The sequence below is a fragment of the Ranitomeya imitator genome, chromosome 5, assembly GCF_032444005.1.
Source record: "Ranitomeya imitator isolate aRanImi1 chromosome 5, aRanImi1.pri, whole genome shotgun sequence".
NCBI classification, from domain to species: domain Eukaryota; kingdom Metazoa; phylum Chordata; class Amphibia; order Anura; family Dendrobatidae; genus Ranitomeya; species Ranitomeya imitator.
This window is the reverse complement of record NC_091286.1, coordinates 567,175,457-567,195,712: the sequence shown is the minus strand read 5'-3', so window position 1 is coordinate 567,195,712 and position 20,256 is coordinate 567,175,457. Positions and strand designations below refer to the sequence as shown.

Sequence of the window (20,256 nt, the reverse complement as noted above, 5' to 3'; positions counted from 1 at the left end):
CTCACCATATTAGCTCAAAACATACTAGCTGTAGCCAAATTGCTAATCCCTACATTCTGGAAGACCACGAGCGTCCCAACATACCAGCAAGTGCTGAAGAAAATAGACCAATTATACCACATGGCTGAACTGGTAGCCTTGGTTAACCATTCTCAATCTAAATTTGAGGGAATTTGGCTTCCCTGGGCCACATTCAGGTCGTCCAACAAGCTGACAGCTTCTGAAAACTAACTGAACCAAATAGTAAGACCTACGGTGCATACACCCGACCCCCCCCCCACCCTCCTCCTCTATCCCAAATGCTCATCCTTTTCCTTTTATTTTACCCCCTCTTTCTCGTCTCTATCTCTTAATTTCTCTTGTTAATAAAGCGGACTTCAAGGTATAGTTATAACACCATATAATTACTGTTGGAGACCTTGAATTTAGTCCTATTGTTACCATTCTTGCTTGTACTGTTTACTTTGCTAAAGAGAGCTTCTCATTCATCGACTACTATCTAAAGAGTATGATGACATGATTGTTATCTGTTACTACAAATGCTCTCTTTTTGTTTGTATATGTGTTTATCTTTCAATAAAAAGAACATTGAAAAGAAAAGGTAGAATCCAACTAAAAAAAAATTCTGCAATTTTCACGGTGCAGGAAAAGATCAGACAACTCTATTCTTTCAGTCATAATGATTATAGCAATACCAGATTTAAATTCAGCGCTGAGAGGTTTTAATATATAGAAAACCGTAATAAATATACATACAATTATTCCAGTGGTGATAGGAGCACTTGGAGCAGTGACCCCTAAGTTGGAAGAATGGCTACAACAGATCCCAGGAGCAACATCTGAACTCTGTCCAGAAAAGCTCAGTACTGGGGACAACTAAGATCCTGCACAGAACCCTCAAACTTCCAGGACTCTGGCTGAGGACTTGAGAACGAGGTACATATGCATATGTAAAAAAACGAGATGCTACACATACAGCTGAGCGAGCCTGTCACCAGCTGCTATCTATTGATGCACAGATTGGAAATGGATTTCAGTTTGGAGGATATTGTTGGATAAAGGGTTCAGGTTTCTGAGAAACACTGTAGAAGAAAGGTAAAATAAAAAAACAAGAGACGTATTAAATTAGAGATTGTAAGAAGCTACACTAAATAGAAGTGTTTTTAGGGCACGTGTGGCTGTGAACTTACAAAATATTCCGGGGTTGTGCATTCCAGAGAACTTGAGGAACACAAGAAAATCTTGCACATGAGAATGAAAGATTTGGATTATGGAGGAAGTTAGTATTGGATGCATTAACAGGACTGAGAGCAAGGTTAGATTAGTAAACATAACATAGGTGATATAGAATGGAGAATTTTTAGCAAGAGCATAAAGATCATACTGTACTCTGTAGTGGATGGAATACTAGTGCAATGGCTGGGGCAGGGTGGAGGCATCAGTTTAGCAGCTGCACAGGAATATGGGCCTGGCTGCTGCATTCAGAATAGGTTGGAAAGGAAGACTGATCAGTAACAAATTACTGAACGCTTTAGTCTATATGACCCTTACCTGCTCCTCCTCAGTAAATGGAACAAGTGCCAAAGGTAGTAGGGGCTCCTCTTTCAAAATAGGCAGAAACTCTTTGTCCAGAAGATCTGAAGGAACCTACAGAACAAAACATACTACTTAGGATTATTAATGCATAGATCTAACAACTAGCCCAAACTGTAAAAGAATATCAAATTTCTGTCATGTAAAAAAAAAAAAAAATTTAATCAAGTAATTTTTATTAAGGCATAAATCCAAAATGTAATAGTCTGACACAAACTCCAGACAGATACCAAAATTACAAAGCAGATTGATATATTTTCCTTTAACCTGAACTAAACCCCTCTACCCAGTGTCCCACCCCCCTTTCCCTCACAACCTCCCTATCCTGTAAAATTTAATAAAACACAGAGAAGTATATCACTGCGTTTGCGCCCAAGAATTTGCCCAATTTGAGGAATTTCTGTGCTGTAAATGTGTGCACCAAATTTGTCAATGTTTTACCCCATACAATACATAATTGTTAGTACCCACTTCAAAACTGAACAATGATGAGAAAGTAGTGGAGTGATCATGGTTAACCTCTTGGGATGAAACAAAACATTGTATTTCTATTCACAAAAAGGTTACATATTCTAGACAGGTCATAGTCCTCTTACAAAGGTAGTGGAACAAATACTTATGTTTACCATTTGCACAAAACTCAACATTTTGTGCCCCATTCTTATCTAATCTCTGATTTCGAGTGGCGGATTTGAAGTACTCTAAAGATTTGGCGCAAGTCAGTTTTGAGAACTACGGGCCATTGTCATATGAAGGACAGTTAATGATGATGACACCAATGGGAAAAATACAAACAAAATATTTTAATGCAAAATTACCAAATGAGAAGTCTAAATGTTTTCTTTTTCTAAACTATCCACTCAACTATGTGCTTGATCAGTGTGTCCTTCTACATTAATCTTATTTCAAGTGGAACAAGAACTGCAACGTTTTTACAGCACAATAAAGGGTTATCCGCATCATTAACAGTTATTGCCTATCCATGGGATCATCTGACTACTGTGAGAAGAGCGGAAAGCCCTATTCTCTTATGGTATTTCAGAGCCCCATTCTGGGGGTTAGCGGGGCCCTAGCAGTCACTGATGAGGTCCCCGTGGATGGCCTGCCATTGGCTGCATTTCAGAGGAGAACCGCGATTTGACTATATACTGCAATTCTGTGATAAGTATAAGCGACTGATTTTATTATGAAAAAATATATATTTGGTATTACTGTGCTCATAATGGTTTGATGGCGTGACCTGGAAAATTATGTTGCCAGGTCATTTTTACTGCAAAATGAATGCCATAAAAGAAAACGCACAAAAACAATAGCATAATTGTTTTTTTTACCCTGCAATTGTACTGCACTTGGAATTATTTTCCATTTTTTCAATACATTATTTGAGAAAATGAATGGTAATAATGAATTTTACAACTCATTCCGTAAAAATAAAAAAACCTGACTCTTGGAGCAGAAAGGAAAAAAGGAAAGCATGAAAAGAAAACTTCCCAGGTCCCTAAAGGGTTAAATGCTAGAACACTGGATTGTGCAGACTCAAAATACTGCCAGGTAAAATTCAGCTGATCATGTGGCTATTTTTCGTTTTTTTGCTGCGAGGGAGATTAGAAGGATTTCTAGACCATCAGGTGCTCAATTAAATTCTGCCTTAGTATTTTTCCATTCTTCTTCCTTTTCTGGTACCACCAGAAAAGTCAGAATAGCCCATGATGGAGAATTCTTAGCAGGCACAAGAGTAAACTCTGACACATTTGTTCCAATCAGAGTTGATCTGGATTTTATTAGATCCAGGACCTATGACCTAAATCCTGCTCTCTGCAGATTTACAGAATACAAAATGCATGTGTTTGTACCATAAAAAGCATCAGGAAGGATTAAAGCCCTTTATTAATGGGTTAATGAAGGTTATAGACTTCAAAATAATTACATTTCTCCCCAGAAAATAAAGGATATATTTTAGATATTTAATATTTCTTAAAAGGAAGTCTGTAAGATGCTCACTGACACCCAAACTGCCGCGGTTTTACTCGATACTTTCAAAAACAAGTCCTTAGTAGCCCAATAGAAGGTCTTATATTTTTATAAAAATAAAAAAAAAAGTAGTTCCACTATTTGACTTCAAATGCCTACGAAATTTGCATTCTGCTGTGTGCGGATGTTCTGAAGCATCCCTGCATTGTAGAGCAGCTGCATGTGATTGTGCATCTGCAGGAGAAGGAAATCGGTTGTTCAGACAGAGATGGTTTATTACGGACTCTGCCTTCTCAATCAGACAGCTCTGCTATGCAGCCAGGAGGCTTCATTTTCTGTAACTGGGGCTAATATTCCAGCCTTAATTAAAAGAGAAGTAGGATTATAAAAAAAAAAAGTATTTTTGAAATGTTGAAATAACCCCCCACAGACACACAAAGTTTTTAATAACTTTATGGTGGGCACAGTGTGTAAAATAAATATTAAAAAAGGGGCTAAAAAACAAGTGCCCAATATTTAAAATAATTCTTACCGAAAGGGAAACATTTAAATTTTTATGTGATCCTTTGTGATCACAAAAATATAAAACATGGAAATATGTCGCTTTTCCTTTATTTTCCCACCTTTATCACCCGATATATAAAAAAATAGGGATTTTTGTGTACTCGCCGTAAAATCCTTTTCTCCAAGCCACTTCTTGGGGGACACAGAACCATGGGTGTTATGCTGCTGTCGCTAGGAGGCGGACACTAATTTGAGACAAAAAAGTTAGCTCTTCCCCTGCAGTATACACCTTCATGCTGGCTTCCAGAGACCCAGTTCAGTGTAAAAGCAGTAGGAGATCATTAACAAACATATAACGTAATATTAGAGTATAACATGTCAGAGTAGGCCAAAACCAAAAAAAAGAAAAACGAGCCATACGACTAACCGGGTGGGTGCTGTGTCCCCCAATGAGTGGCTCGGAGAAAAGGATTTTATAGTGAGTACACAAAAATCCTTATTTCTCCTTCGCCACATTGGGGGACACAGGACCATGGGACGTCCCAAAGCAGTCCCTGGGTGGGGAACAATATAACCAAGTAACTCCGTGTACCAACTGACTATAAGTGCGCAACGGCCGCTTGCAGAATACGTCTGCCAAGGGCCGCATCCGCAGAAGATTGAGTGTGGACATTGTAGTGCTTCGTGAAAGTATGTAGGCTGGACCACATTGCGGCCTTGCAAACCTGCTCTGCCGACACCTGGTGCCGAATGGCCCAGGAAGCCCACACTGACCAAGTTGAGTGTGCCCTAATCCCCGCCGGGATAGGTCTGCCCCTGACCCGATAAGATTCATGAATAGCTGACCGGATCCATCTGGCTATCGTGGCTTTAGAAGCGGCTAAACCCTTTCTGTGACCCTCAGGGAGCACAAAGAGGGAGTCCGATTTGCGGAAGGGGGCAGTCCTAGAAATGTACCTCCTGAGAGCCCTTACCACGTCCAAGGTGTGAAGGGCCTTTTCAACCCTATGTCTTGGCTGTGGGCAGAAGGAGGGAAGAACGATATCTTCATTAAGGTGGAAGGATGAAACCACCTTGGGAAGAAAAGACGGAGATGGACGTAGGACCACTTTGTCCTGGTTGAAGGGAGGGCGGCCAACTCTGAGACTCGCCTGATAGAGGTTACTGCCACAAGGAAGGGGGCCTTTCCTGGAGAGAACAGTCAGCAAGACATCTTGCAGAGGTTCAAAAGGGGACTCCTGAAGAACACTCAGGACCAAATTGAGATCCCAGGTCTCTAACGGCATTTTATAGGGGGGTACTACGTGGGAGACCCCCTGAACAAAAGTCCTGACTTGCAAGTTAGCAGCAATCTTACATTGGAACAACACGGATAATGCCGAGATCTGACCCTTGAGGGAACTGAGTGCCAGACCTGAATCCAAGCCTGACTGGAGAAATTCCAGAATGGAGAGAATTGAAAAAAATGAGAGGAGGACGTCCACGGAGCCTGCACCATGAGAAGAAGGCTTTCCAAATGCGGTGATAGATGCGAGCAGAAGACGTCTTGCGAGCGCTTATCATGGTGGCAATGACTTGCTGGGAGAAACCAGCTTGAGTTAGGATCCAGGATTCAACAGCCAAGCCATTAAACGTAGGGCCCCTGAGCTCTGGTGGTAGATCGGCCCTTGGCGAAGCAGATCTGGGTGATCTGGTAGCTGCCAGGGAACATCGGAGACAAGTTGAACGAGCTCCGCGTACCAGGCGCGAAGTGGCCAATCTAGGGCGACTAGGATCAAAAGAACCCCTTCCATCTTGATTTTCCGGATAACCTTTGGTAGTAAGGGAAGCGGTGGAAACACGTACGGGAAGTGGAACCGATGCCATGGGGATATCAGTGCGTCCACCCCGATGGCCTGGGGATCCCGAGAATGTGCTATGAAATTGGGAACTTTTGCGTTCAGTCTGGACGCCATCAGATCCACGTCCGGAGTCCCCCAGCGAAGGTAAATCTGCTGGAAGACCTCCAGATGGAGTTCCCACTCCCCGAAGGCGAGACCCTGATGGCTGAGAAAATCCGCCGCCCAGTTCTCGAGGCCTGGAATGTGCACTGCAGGAATGGTGGAGCGGTTGTTCTCGGCCCAACGAAGAATGTGGAAGACCTCCCACATCGCCGCCCTGCTGCGGGTACCCCCCTGATGGTTTATGTACGCCACCGCTGTGACGTTGTCTGATTGAATGCTAATAGGGTGACCCACAAGAAGGAAATGGAAACGTCTCAGAGCAAACCTAATCGCTTGAATCTCTAAGATGTTTATCGGAAGTCTCGACTCCCGAATCGTCCAACGCCCCTGGGCAGTGTGGTGGCGAAATACTGCTCCCCAACAGAGGGGACTGGCGTCGGTAGTCACCACCAGCCAGTGAATTGGGAGAAAAGACCTCCCCTGGCTGAGAGATGATTCCAAAAGTCCACCATTTGAGCGCTTGCTTGATCCGCGGCGACAGAGGACATAGCCAATCGAGGGAGAAGGGACTCCTGTCCCAATTGTCTAGCAGAGCCTGTTGTAAGAGGCGGAGATGCAGTTGGGAGAAGGGAACCGCTTCCATTGCGGCCACCTTTTTCCCCAGGATCCTCATAGCAAACCGAATGGAATGAGGAAAGGGACGACAAAGCGTACGAGTTCCCTGATGGAGCGCTTGGGCCTTGGACCGAGGAAGAAGAACCATCCCCTTGGATGTATCCAGGATCATGCCTAGGAAGGAGAACCGTTGGGCTGGAACGGGGGAGGACTTGTCCAAGTTTATCAGCCAGCCCAAGCGTGAAAGAGTATTCCAAGGTAATGCGGACGCATGCATCGCAGGCATGATAGGACGGACCTTTGATCAGGAGGTCGTCTAAGTATGGCAATACGACGACTCCTCTGGAGTGAAGAATGGCCATGACCGCCGCCATGACCTTTGTGAATACCCTGGGTGCGGTGGCAAGGTCGTGAATTGAAAATGGTCCTCCTGGATGGCAAAATGCAGGAACCTTTGATGTGGCGGGAAGACTGGGATATGGAGATAAGCATCTTTGATGTCTATTGATGCTAGAAACTCTCCTCTCTCCATTGAGGAGATGACCGACCAGAGGGATTCCATCCTGAAGTGACGGACTTTTACATACTTGTTTAAGAGCTTTAGATCCAAAATAGGGCGCACCGTCCCGTCCTTTTTTGGAACCACAAAGAGGTTTGAGTAACAACCTCCGAATCGCTCGTGTTCTGGAACCGGAACAATGACCCCGTTTCGGCGGAGAGATTCAATGACGTGGTGAAGTGCGTGAGACTGAGCTCCTGAACTTGGGAGACGAGAGGGGGGAAAACCGTGCCGGAGGGGAGGCGGAGAATTCTATTTTGTAACCAGAAGACACCAGGTCTCTGACCCATTCGTCGTGGATGAACGCCAGACATGTTGAAAGAGAAGTAGTCGTCCACCTACTTTGGTGGTGTCGATCGGAAAACTCCCAGAGTCATTGTGAAGGAAATCTGGAGGGCCTGGATGCCCTGGTTCTGGGTTGCCTAGGCTTACCTTGCCAGGACTGATTCGGCCTGTATGAGGGCCGAGGGTCTCTCTCTGTACGTGGAGATCGTTCTGGTGTGGACAAGGCTGTGGAGGTGGACCAGAATGGGCTACTGCAAAAGGGCTGAAAGCGAAAATGTTGCTGACGCTGAAAAGCAGTCTTAGGCCTGTGCTGCTGGAGGAATTTGCTTTTCCCTACCGTAGCATCGGAAATAAGCTGGTCTAATTTTTCTCCAAACAGACGTCCGCTCTGAAAAGGCAGAGAAATCAAAGACTTTTTTAGAAGAGGAATCTGCGCGCCACTCTCTAAGCCATAGTGCTCTCCTAATGGTGACGGCATTTGAGGCAGCAATTGCAGCACAGTTTGCTGCATCTAAAGACGCATACATCACACAGTCTCCAGCCATAGCAATTTGGTTGGCGAGATCTGCCGCCTCAGACAGAAAAGCCTGGTCCTGAATGGATTTTGCAAAGGCATCTGCCCAGAAAACCATTGCTTTTGGGACCCATGCCGCAGCAAAGGAAGGGGATAGAGAGGATTCTGAGGCTTCATATACTGAGCGAGCCAGGGAATCTATTGACGTTCTGTGGGATTTTTAATCGAAGCCCCATCAGTTACGGATAAAAGCATTTTGGTAGCCAAACGCGATACCGGAGGAGGTTCCGTCCAATCTTTGACAAGATCTGTGGGAAAAGGGATACTTCGTTTCCAGTGCCTTTTTTCCCGTAAAGCGCTTATCCGGTCGTTCCCTGTGTCGCCGGACTATATCTAAAAAATCCGGATGGGAGGCGAACACCCTATGGGATCGCTTGGTTCTTTTAAAAGATACCGCATGATCCAGAGCCGAATAAGGATCATCATCAACCTTTAGCGTGTGATTGACGGCTTCAACTAAGGAGTCCACAGTCGATTGAAACTCCGGAGACTCCGGGTCCAAGGATGCCTCAGGCTCATATTTGGAGTCATGTTCGTTGCGAGCCCTTGGAGAGGGTGAGCGAGAAGTGGAGCTACCAGAGGCTGAATGGCATGGTGAATGCTCAGGAGAGGTAGTGCGGATCCGTTTTTTGGATGTCCGTACCTCCTTCAGGCGAGAGCAGCCCCTGCTGGCCAATGATTCCCCTGTAAGGGAGGGGGTCTCTTAACCCAGGTAGACGAGTGCCCCGCTCCCCAGAGGGGTCATGAAGGGATTCAATCGCTTTGTCCAACGAAGCCATGGATTGTGACAGTGATGCGGCCCACTCGGGGGGGCTAGATACACTGGGGTCGGTAGCGGAGGAGGGCTCCTGGGCACATTGGGCATCACAGGCTGAGCAGAGAGGGGAGCTTTGAGGCCAAGGGAGAGGAGCCTGGCAGGTGGTACACGCAGTGAAAAAGGTGGTATGTACCTTTGTAGTCTTTTTAGCCCTCGACTGCGACATGATGTACCCCAATATAAGTAAAAACACTGCTAGTGGAAGCGATGTGGGGTATAACTGCAGGGAAGCACCTAGTGCAGTCTCCTTACCAAGGTCCTGTGTTCCGCAATCTGATCAGTGGCGCTGAGTAGGGGAAGACCGGCATCCAGGAGTGCTGACACGTGCAGAAGGCGGCCGGAGCTGCTGTGCAGTGGGGAAAGATGACTGCCGAGAGCTGGGAGGTAGTCTTGCAAGGAGCGAGAAACGCCAGGTCTGGGGGCGCAGCCGCAAGAGTGATGCGAGCGGTGGGCGGGGCCTATCGTGATGCGGCCCGCACTTGGCCGAAGACAGGGACCGTCGGGAAAGATGCTGCGGAGCCCTGTGGAGTCCCTGCTGCTATGGAGCCCTCCTATGAGCGCCGGAAAACGACCCCTCCTGGGTGGCACTTACCCTGATATGAAGGGGATTGCAGATGCAGCAGGTCAGAGCTGTGCCCGGGATAGTTAGAACGGTGCAGGGTTGGGGGAGCCTCCATTCACCATCCCCTTAAAAGGGGGGTGGAGAGGAACCGTCCGCCTCCTTTCATCATCCGCTTTTTTCAGTGGTGATGCAGGGGGGTGCTGCACGGAGGCCACGATGGAGGGTGCCTCTGAACATCCGAGAGTAAGACCTGGTGCGCAGGGCAAAATGTCCGGCAATAGGCCTGGCTGCAGAAGAGGATACGTGGAGGTGACACTCCATGTGCTCGTCTGTTAAGGGAGGAGGGGAGATCGGTGCCCTTGAAGGGGCCAGTCGCCCTTAAAAACAGCCCAGGCAGTGGCATCCCACATCGCAGGAGAGGACACAGAAAGGTGACACTCTCCGTGCTCGCCTGTTGTTGGTTCGGGGAGATCGGAGCCTTGAAAGGTTCCGTCGCCCCTTCATCCGGGTAAAAAATTAAATAGTAAAAAAAAAAATCAAAAAATAAGAGAAATTCTGGCCTGAATAGCAGACCCTGTGTGCCTCCTACAGACACTAAGCTTGAACTGGGTCTATGGAAGCCAGCATGAGGGTGTACTCTGCAGGGGAGGAGCGAACTTTTTTGTCTCAACTTAGTGTCAGCCTCCTAGCGACACCAGCATAACACCCACGGTTCTGTGTCCCCCAATGTGGCGAAGAAGAAATAAAGGTACGAAAATAACAGAAAAATTTAAGATCCATATAACACGAAAAGGAAAAAAAAAAAAAACCTAAAAATCCAACCAAGAAAAAAAGTTACTGCTCTTAAAACCAGGGCTGTGGAGTCGGGTCATGGAGTTGGAGCCCATTTTGGTGGAGTCGGTGTCATGGAAATTGAGGAGTAGGAGTCAGAGGTTTGGCTTACTGGCTCCACAGCCCTGTCAGGGCTGTGGAGTCGTGGAGTCGGAGCCGATGTCATGGAAATTGAGATGTCAGACTTGGAGATTTGGCTTACTGACTCCACAGCCCTGCTTAAAACTACCTGATCAGGAACTCTGTGCGTAGTGTGCAAATGCAACCTGTTTGCAGTCAAAGAGGTGAAAATGCCGGGGAGAAATAGCAAAGACATCGAAACCCAAATACCAGCTAATCTAGCTGATCCAAGCAATATTGGATAGAATTAGGGCATGGCCACCGATTTCTCCCCCAACTGTTTCCACCTCCTTCCTTGCAAACAAGTAGTTTGAATACGGTACATGCAGGAACGTCCGTGGACTACAGAGGACATGGCTGGTTTCCGCTTTATGCAGCCCTCTGTGTAATAATATCCCAGAGAGCCCCTCTTCACTTTTTAATTTTTCCACATTGCCTTTTAAGTTTTAACTTTTTTTTTTTTTTTTAACTATTTGGCCAATATTTTTGGACTTCTATTAGGCGCTTATAGTTGATTAGAGTCCCTGCGTATATTGATATCATTTTGGTATCATTTTCAGGTAGCAAAATGACCACAAACATTGATTCTGCTATTTGGATTACTTTGTTTTGGCATCCACTCTGTGGCATACACACGTAGTCAAAATTGTTGGTACCCCTCGTTTAATGACAGAAAAACCCAAAATGGTCACAGAAATAACTTGAATCTGACAAAAGTAATAATACGGTAAATAAAAGATCTATGAAAATGAACAAATGAAAGTCAGACATTGCTTTTAAACCATGCTTCCACAGATTCAAGTTATTTCTGTGACCATTGTGGGTTTTTCTGTCATTGAACAACGGGTACCAACAATTTTGACCACGTGTGTAAATATTATAGCAGTCTACGTATTCAGGCCGTTATACTCACAGCGATGCCAAACATGTTAATTTTAATGGTCTGGCATAAATGGGATGATTTGATCTTTCGTATACCTTGTATATGGTTTGTGAGCACCGGACTGAAGAAGACGTTCATGAATAACATGAAAGTCGCATAACGACTACAATCTCACCTGCTTCACCCAATTGATTTCAGGTGGTTTGAGAAGATCAATATAAAGCACAACTTACCCCCGAACTATGAAACAAAGGCGAGACACTGATACATTACCTTATTATCCTTTACATAAAGTGCTAGCATCTCTTCCCGGCCGTACCGATAGTCTGCAAGTTTATACTTTGGCAATGCTGGGGAGAGGGGTGGGGATATAACAGAGCCCCCGCTTGACAAAGCCCTGAGCCTAGAAAGTAAAAATACAAGACTTGTTATAAGCCGGATACTACATCTTTAAATAACAATAATGATCACAAGGTTAAAGACTCTTCTGGATAACGGAATGTTCATTTTACATTGTCCAGCCATGGGAACAGCAGGCTGCTGAATCCTAACAGTGTGTAACATACACACCATACGGATACTCTGCTTGCCTGTACTAGCGGCCGTCGTGTGACCACAAGTGTGCACTTTGCATTCTCTCAGTCACGTCCAGACTAGATTCTCATCCACTCCTCTTAATGGAACATTCAATCCAGTGAATGAATCGGAAAGTGACAGAGTATGAAAATCACAACCTTGTGGACACGGGACAACCTCTCGAACCGACAAGTGAGACCAAAGTATGCATATTACATAACATTAGGATTAGACAAGCAGCAGTACTTTACCCAGGGCGAGACAAACTCTACAAAGAGCATGCGAGTACAATAATCATTTGACATTGCAGTTTTTGCTTCTAAAATGCAGCATGAACCATCTATGAACTGTGTTGATTGCTCCGTTGCAGTTTCCAGTAGAGGCGGCAGCGGTGTATGACGTATAGTGATGCTAGAGGACTGGTTCCCTACTAATGACGGATGTCTATAAGTCAGCGCGCACACTGCTGGGTCACACTATTTAGGGGCAAAATTGTGCAATGCGCTTGCCGTCCTCCTGTTTGCCAGGGGTAGTGCGCTCCTGAACACTGATAGGTCGAATCAGTGACATGGTGGTGCCACTGGTCTGAGCTGTGCTCTTTCACATGCTGCCAGCACACTAGTATCGGAGGATCACACATGTCTGCATGGTGCGCCTCCTAGTGGGGAGAAAATTTTAAAATTCAAAGTAATCTTGCTTACTCCTGATAGACACCTGACAAATGGTGTCAGTCACTACTGCACACCATCATTAGAAAAAGCACCCTGATGACCTATGCACCCAGTTTGTTCCTAATGGAAAGTTTCCGCAGTGGAAAATCTACAGAGTTCCAACAAGTGCATCGGAAGGGGAGGAATCCGCTGTAAAACCAGTAACAGAAAATTGACAGGTTTTAAATCCGCAGCACTGGTCAATTTACACCGCAGATTTTCTCATGTGAATGAGGTTGTGAAATTTTTCATTATCCAAATCCCCACTGATCAAAACTTCTGGCAAGTCAATCAGTTACGCTTTCCAAAACAGTAGTTGGACAGCTAAAATAACAGACTGTTACACAGCAATGATCTTGTAGATAAATGTCGCTTCTCCTCTGCCGATTGCAAGCATTCGTACATTCGCCAGGCCTTTAACCCCTTCCCGACCCATGACGCCACGTAGGCATCATGAAAGTCGGTGCCAATCCGACCTGTGATGCCTATGTGGCGTCATGGAAAGATCGCGTCCCTGCAGATCGGGTGAAAGGGTTAACTCACATTTCACCCGATCTGCAGGGACAGGGGGAGTGGTAGTTTAGCCCAGGGGGGGTGGCTTCACCCCCCCCCCCCCCCCCCGTGGCTACGATCGCTCTGATTGGCTGTTGAAAGTGAAACTGCCAATCTAAGCGATTTGTAATATTTCACCTATTATAACGGGTGAAATATTACAATCCAGCCATGGCCGAAGCTGCAATATCATCGGCCATGGCTGGAAATACTAATGTGCCCCCACCCCACCGATCGCCCCCCCAGCCCTCCGATCTGCCCGGTACACTGCCCTGCTCCCCTCCGTCCTGTGCTCCGCTCCCCCCCCGTGCTCTTGTCCGCTCACCCCCGTGCTCCAATCACACACCCCCCCCCCCCCCCCGTGCTCCGTTCCACACACACCCCCCCCCCTGCTCCGTTCCACACACCCCACCCCCCCCCCCCCCCGTGCTCCGTTCCACCCCTCCCGCGTTCCGATCCACCCCCCCAATGCTCCCATTCTCCCCCCCCCCGTGCTCCCCCCCCCATCCCATCATACTTACCGATCCTGCCGGGGTCCGTCCGTCTTCTCCCTGGGCGCCGCCATCTTCCAAAATGGCGGGCGCATGCGCAGATTCGTTCAAAGTGCATTTTGATCACTGAGATATAATCTATCCCAGTGATCAAAATAAAAAAATGATAAATGACACCCCCCCCCCCCCCCCTTTGTCACCCCCATAGGTAGGGACAATAAAAAAAATATAGAATTTTTTTTTTCCACTAATGTTATTATAGGGTTAGGGTTAGGGGTAGGGTTAGGGGTAGGGTTAGGGTTAGGGCTAGGGTTAGGGCTAGGGGTAGGGCTAGGGTTAGGGCTAGGTTTAGAGCTAGGGTTAGGGCTAGGGTTAAGGCTAGGGTTAGGGCTAGGGTTAGGGATTTGGTATGTGCACACGTATTCTGGTTCTCTGCGGATTTTTCCGCTGCGGATTTGATAAATCCGCAGTGCTAAACCGCTGCGGATTTACCATGTTTTTTCTGCGCATTTCACTGCGGTTTTACAACTGCGGTTTTCTATTGGAGCAGTTGTAAAACCGCTGTGGAATCCGCAGAAAGACAAGACATGCTGCGGAATGTAAACCGCTGCGTTTCCGTGCAGTTTTTCTGCAGCATGTGTACAGCGATTTTTGTTTCCCATAGGTTTACATTGAACTGTAAACTCATGGGAAACTGATGCAGATCCGCAGCGTTTTCCGCAGCGTGTGCACATACCTTTAGAATTAGGCCATGTGCACACGGTGCGGATTTGGCTGCGGATCCGCAGCGGATTGGCCGCTGCGGATTCGCAGCAGTGTTCCATCAGGTTTACAGTACCATGGAAAACCAAATCCGCTGTGCCCATGGTGCGGAAAATACCGTGCGGAATCCGCAGATGAAATCCGCACAAAAAAACACTGGAAATCCGTGGAAAATCCGCAGGTAAAACGCAGTGCCTTTTACCCGCGGATTTTTCAAAAATGATGCTGAAAAATCTCAAACGAATCCGCAACGTGGGCACATAGCCTTAGGGTTAGGGTTGGGGTTAGGGTTGTGATTAGGGTTATGGCTACAGTTGGGATTAGGGTTAGGGGTGTGGGGGGGGGTTAGTGTTGGAGGTAGAATTGAGGGGTTTCCACTGTTTAGGCACATCAGGGGTCTCCAAACGCAACATGGCGCCACCATTGATTCCAGCCAATCTCGTATTCAAAAAGTTAAATGGTTCTCCCTCAATTCCGAGCCCCGACGTGTGCCCAAACAGTGGTTTACCCCCACATATGGGGTACCAGCATACTCAGGACAAACTGCGCAACAATTACTGGGGTCCAATTTCTCCTGTTACCCTTGTGAAAATAAAAAAATGCTTGCTAAAACATCATTTTTGAGGAAAGAAAAATGATTTTTTTATTTTCACGGCTCTGCGTTGTAAACGTCTGTGAAGCACTTGGGGGTTCAAAGTGCTCAACACACATCTAGATAAGTTCCTTGGGGGGTCTAGTTTCTAAAATGGGGTCACTTGTGGGGGGTTTCTACTGTTTAGGCACACCAGGGGCTCTGCAAACGCAATGTGACACCCGCAGACCATTCCATCAAAGTCTGCATTTCAAAAGTCACTACTTCCCTTCTGAGCCCCGACGTGTGCCCAAACAGTGGTTTACCCCCACATATGGGGTATCAGCGTACTCAGGAGAAACTGGACAACAACTTTTGGGGTCCAATTTCTCCTGTCACCCTTAGGAAAATAAAAAACTGCAGGCTAAAATATCATTTTTGAGAAAATAATTTTTTATTTTTTTTTTTCATGGCTCTGCGTTATAAACTTCTGTGAAGCACTTGGGGGTTCAAAGTCCTTACCACACATCTAGATAAGTTCCTTTCGGGGTCTAGTTTCCAAAATGGGGTCATTTGTGGGGGATCTCCAATGTTTAGGCATACAGGGGCTCTCCAAACGTGACATGGTGTCCGCTAATGATTGGAGCTAATTTTCCATTTAAAAAGCCAAATGGCGTGCCTTCCCTTCCGAGCCCTGCCGTGCGCCTAAACAGTGGTTTACCCCCACATATGGGGTATCAGCATACTCAGGACAAACTGGACAAGAACATTTGGGGTCCAATTTCTCCTATTACCTGTTGTGAATTCTGTGGCAGAGCTCCCTCCTGTGGTCACAAGTGGTACTTCGGCTGATTCTCTCTGTGAGCTTCCATTGGTGGAGGAGAGTGGTACTGCGGCTTCTGAGTTTCCTTCCTCAGGTGATGTGGTGAAGTCGTTGGGTGCTGCTCTATTTAACTCCACCTAGTGCTTTGATCCTGGCCTCCAGTCAATGTTCTAGTATTGGACCTGTTTCCTCCTGGATCGTTCCTGTGGCCTGCTGCTCTGCATAGCTAAGTTCCGCTTTTGCTATTTTGTTTGCTGTTTTTTCTGTCCAGCTTGCTTATTTGTTTTTTCTTGCTTGCTGGAAGCTCTGGGACGCAGAGGGTGTACCTCCGTGCCGTTAGTTCGGTACGGAGGGTCTTTTTGCCCCTTTGCGTGGTTTTTTGTAGGGTTTTGTGTTGACCGCAAAGTTACCTTTCCTATCCTCGCTCTGTTCAGAAAGTCGGGCCTCACTTTGCTAAATCTATTTCATCTCTACGTTTGTCTTTTCATCTTAACTCACAGTCATTATATGTGGGGGCTGCCTTTTCCTTTGGGGTATTTCTCTGAGGCAAGGTAGGCTTATTTTCTATCTTCAGGCTAGCTAGTTTCTCAGGCTGTGCCGAGTTGCATAGGGAGCGTTAGGCGCAATCCACGGCTGCCTCTAGTGTGGTTGGAGAGGATTAAGGATTGCGGTCAGCAGAGTTCCCACGTCTCAGAGCTCGTTCTATGTTTTTGGGTTATTGTCAGGTCACTGTATGTGCTCTGACTTCTATGTCCATTGTGGTACTGAATTACCTTATCATAACAATTACCCTTGGCAAAATAGGAAATTCCAGGCTAAAAAATCATTTTTGAGGAAAGAAAAATTATTTTTTATTTTCATGGCTCTGCGTTATAAACTTCTGTGAAGCACCTGGGGGTTTAAAGTGCTCAATATGCATCTAGATAAGTTCCTTGGGGGGTCTAGTTTCCAAAATGGGGTCACTTGTGGGGGAGCTCCAATGTTTAGGCACACAGGGGCTCTCCAAACGCGACATGGTGTCCGCTAACAATTGGAGCTAATTTTCCATTCAAAAAGTCAAATGGCGCGCCTTCCCTTCCGAGCCCTGCCGTGTGCCCAAACAGTGGTTTACCCCCACATATGAGGTATCGGCGTACTCGGGAGAAATTGCCCAACAAATTTTATGATCCATTTTATCCTATTGCCCATGTGAAAATGAAAAAATTGAGGCGAAAAGAATTTTTTTGTGAAAAAAAAGTACTTTTTCATTTTTTACAGATCAATTTGTGAAGCACCTGGGGGTTCAAAGTGCTCACTATGCATCTAGATAAGTTCCTTGGGGCGTCTAGTTTCCAAAATGGGGTCACTTGTGGGGGAGCTCCAATTTTTAGGCACACGGGGGCTCTCCAAACGTGACATGGTGTCCGCTAAAGAGTGGAGCCAATTTTTCATTCAAAAAGTCAAATGGCGCTCCTTCCCTTCCAAGCCCTGCGCCCAAACAGTGGTTTACCCCCACATGTGAGGTATTGGTGTACTCAGGAGAAATTGCCCAACAAATTTTAGGATCCATTTTATCCTGTTGCCCATGTGAAAATGAAAAAATTGAGGCTAAAAGAATTTTTTTGTGAAAAAAAAGTACTTTTTCATTTTTACGGATCAATTTGTGAAGCACCTGGGGGTTCAAAGTGCTCACTATGCATCTAGATAAGTTCCTTGGGGCGTCTAGTTTCCAAAATGGGGTCACTTGTGGGGGAGCTCCAATTTTAGGCACACGGGGGCTCTCCAAACGTGACATGGTGTCCGCTAAAGAGTGGAGCCAATTTTTCATTCAAAAAGTCAAATGGCGCTCCTTCCCTTCCAAGCCCTGCCGTGCGCCCATACAGTGGTTTACCCCTACATATGAGGTATCAGTGTACTCAGGACAAATTGGACAACAACTTTCGTGGTTCAGTTTCTCCTTTTACCATTGGGAAAATAAAAAAATTGTTGCTAAAAGATCATTTTGGGGACTAAAAAGTTAAATGTTCATTTTTTCCTTCCATGTTGCTTCTGCTGCTGTGAAGCACCTGAAGGGTTAATAAACTTCTTGAATGTGGTTTTGAGTACCTTGAGGGGTGCAGTTTTTAGAATGGTGTCACTTTTGGGTATTTTCAGCCATATAGACCCCTCAAACTGACTTCAAATGTGAGGTGGTCCCTAAAAAAAATGGTTTTGTAAATTTCGTTGTAAAAATGAGAAATCGCTGGTCAAATTTTAACCCTTATAACTTCCTAGCAAAAAAAAAATTTTGTTTCCAAAATTGTGCTGATGTAAAGTAGACATGTGGGAAATGTTATTTATTAACTATTTTGTGTCACAAAACGCTCTGGTTTAACAGAATAAAAATTCAAAATGTGAAAATTGCGAAATTTTCAAAATTTTAGCCAAATTTCCGTTTTTATCACAAATAAACGCAGAATTTATTGACCTAAATTTACCACTAACATGAAGCCCAATATGTCACGAAAAAACAATCTCAGAACCGCTAGGATCCGTTGAAGCGTTCCTGAGTTATTACCTCATAAAGGGACCCTGGTCAGAATTGCAAAAAACGGCAAGGTCTTTAAGGTCAAAATAGGCTGGGTCATGAAGGGGTTAAAGATGGCAGTCATTAAAGGCCACCAGTCAGGACCAGAGATGCCATTTACCTGTAGATATACAGCTGATCACATCCAGCCATAGGGGCGGTGCAGGAGTCACTGCTCGCTATAGTGTGAGTGTGCTGTAATCACTCTGCAGCACATTGATTGACAGTCTGCGATGGACGTGCTGGAGAGAAGGCCATCAATCAATATGCCGGGGAGCAGTATTCAGCCATGTGTGGTCTAAACACTATTTTTCTTACAGAGTAAATGCAATTAACCTGCAGCTTTTTTTTTTAATAAAGAAAGAATCCTAAAATGTCAGAGGAAAAAAATCTTTCCAATAGAATGTTTATTATCTAGTAAAATAGTACTCACCACTCAGGACCAAAATTCAGGGTCTGAGTCTCGGCTGTCATAATGCTTCCTGTTTCCTTTGTTTATACAAGAGAATGAAAATCTGAAAAATGAAAGTGTTTGATGAGAAATCTGTCATTTTCCAACACTAACCATACAGTGATGTTACAGTCACACAAAAGACTGAAAAGAACTCGGTCACCAGCTTCATGCTGTACAATTGCAGCCATATAGGAGTCTCAGGGAAAACATACTGTGATAAACCGGCAGGGGACTGTGTGCTTCATGGCTGGGAGAAGCCGGCCTGGGACCGGCCTAAGGTTAGACACAGTCCCCCGTCCAGAATAAAACATACATTATTATTATTATTATTATACATTTTTATAGCGCCATTTATTCCATGGCGCTTTACATGTGAATACGGGGCAAATATAGACAAATACATTAAACATGAGCAGATAACAAGGCACACGAGTACATAAGGAGGGAGGACCATGATGCCTTACTAATGCTGCATGTGGTCCGGTCAGCACGCATCTGATGGCAGATCCCATTATGGCACATGTCTGATTCATTGGCATTTTAACATTAACTCAGACAACCACAAATTGCCTGGAAAGATGTAGAAATCATAAGTAGTCGGGGATTGATGGGAAAAGTGTGATGTCCGCTCTATTAGTCACCGGCGTCCAGTTAATACACGCTTCACTGCAGCACAATGAACTCTGGGTAAGTGAGAAACATTTACCAATGGGGAGAATGTTCCTTTTTTTCTTCCTTTAGGCACAAGTTGCTTTTTTGCTGCATTTCTTTAGTGCAGATTTGTCCTGATGGCAGCAAAGTGAATGGGAATCCTGAAGTCTCACGCACAAGTTACTTATTTGTCACTTTCAGATATAGAGCTGAAACATTTCGATTTTTTTTTTCAGCGTTTTTGCTGCAGATTTCCCCCATACTAACAAGTGGGGAAAAATGTGCAAAAATAACGCAAGTTTAAAAAAAAAAAAAAAAAAAAAGGCAGAAAAAAGTTGCATTTTCCCTGCTAAGAGGTGCAGAAATTTCTGCACCAAACACTTAAAGGGAACCTGTCACCCCGTTTTTGAAAGATGAGATATAAATAGTGTGAAATAGGGGCAGAGCTGGGCTTTACATTAGTGTCCTTTTGGTGCCTTTATTCCCCCGGGATGCTGCTGAAATACCTTTGTGAAGTGTCCGTTTTGTCCTGTCAGTCAAGTTGGTCAGGTCGAATGGGCGTTGTAAAATAGCGGTTCCTCCCCCACCTCATGCGATTCCCTGCGAAGTTTAGTTCCGCCGTTGGCGTTATGTTTAGCGCTTGCGCAGTGAATTTGCCTCCGGCGCCTGCGCATTATGTTTTGCCCATCTGTGGGCAAAGCATAATTGACATCATTGCGCATGCGCGGGCCTTCACTTTAGCCGGGGTGCCCCGGAAGTTGTCATATCGGCAAAGTGTTATTCTGGATGCCATATCTCATCCCACACTGCGAGCGTAAGGCAGGCGAGCGATCTTGGCACAAAACTTACGCTCGCAGTGTGGGA

At 45.6% G+C, this 20,256-nt stretch overlaps 1 protein-coding gene across 5 annotated transcripts in view; it reads right to left on the bottom strand.

Annotated features, from left to right (window-relative positions):
* Positions 1-20,256, bottom strand: part of GIGYF2 (GRB10 interacting GYF protein 2) — a 257,367-nt gene that overhangs the window by 199,702 nt on the left and 37,409 nt on the right. For all 5 annotated transcript variants that reach the window (XM_069727759.1, XM_069727760.1, XM_069727756.1 and 2 more), the window contains exons 2-4: positions 18,721-18,802; positions 11,531-11,660; positions 1,552-1,647 (exon numbers count right to left, since the gene is read on the bottom strand). In XM_069727759.1, coding sequence (XP_069583860.1) covers positions 1,552-1,647; positions 11,531-11,660; positions 18,721-18,761 — 267 coding nt within the window. In that variant the 5' untranslated portion in view covers positions 18,762-18,802. The remainder of the gene's footprint in view (positions 1-1,551; positions 1,648-11,530; positions 11,661-18,720; positions 18,803-20,256) is intronic.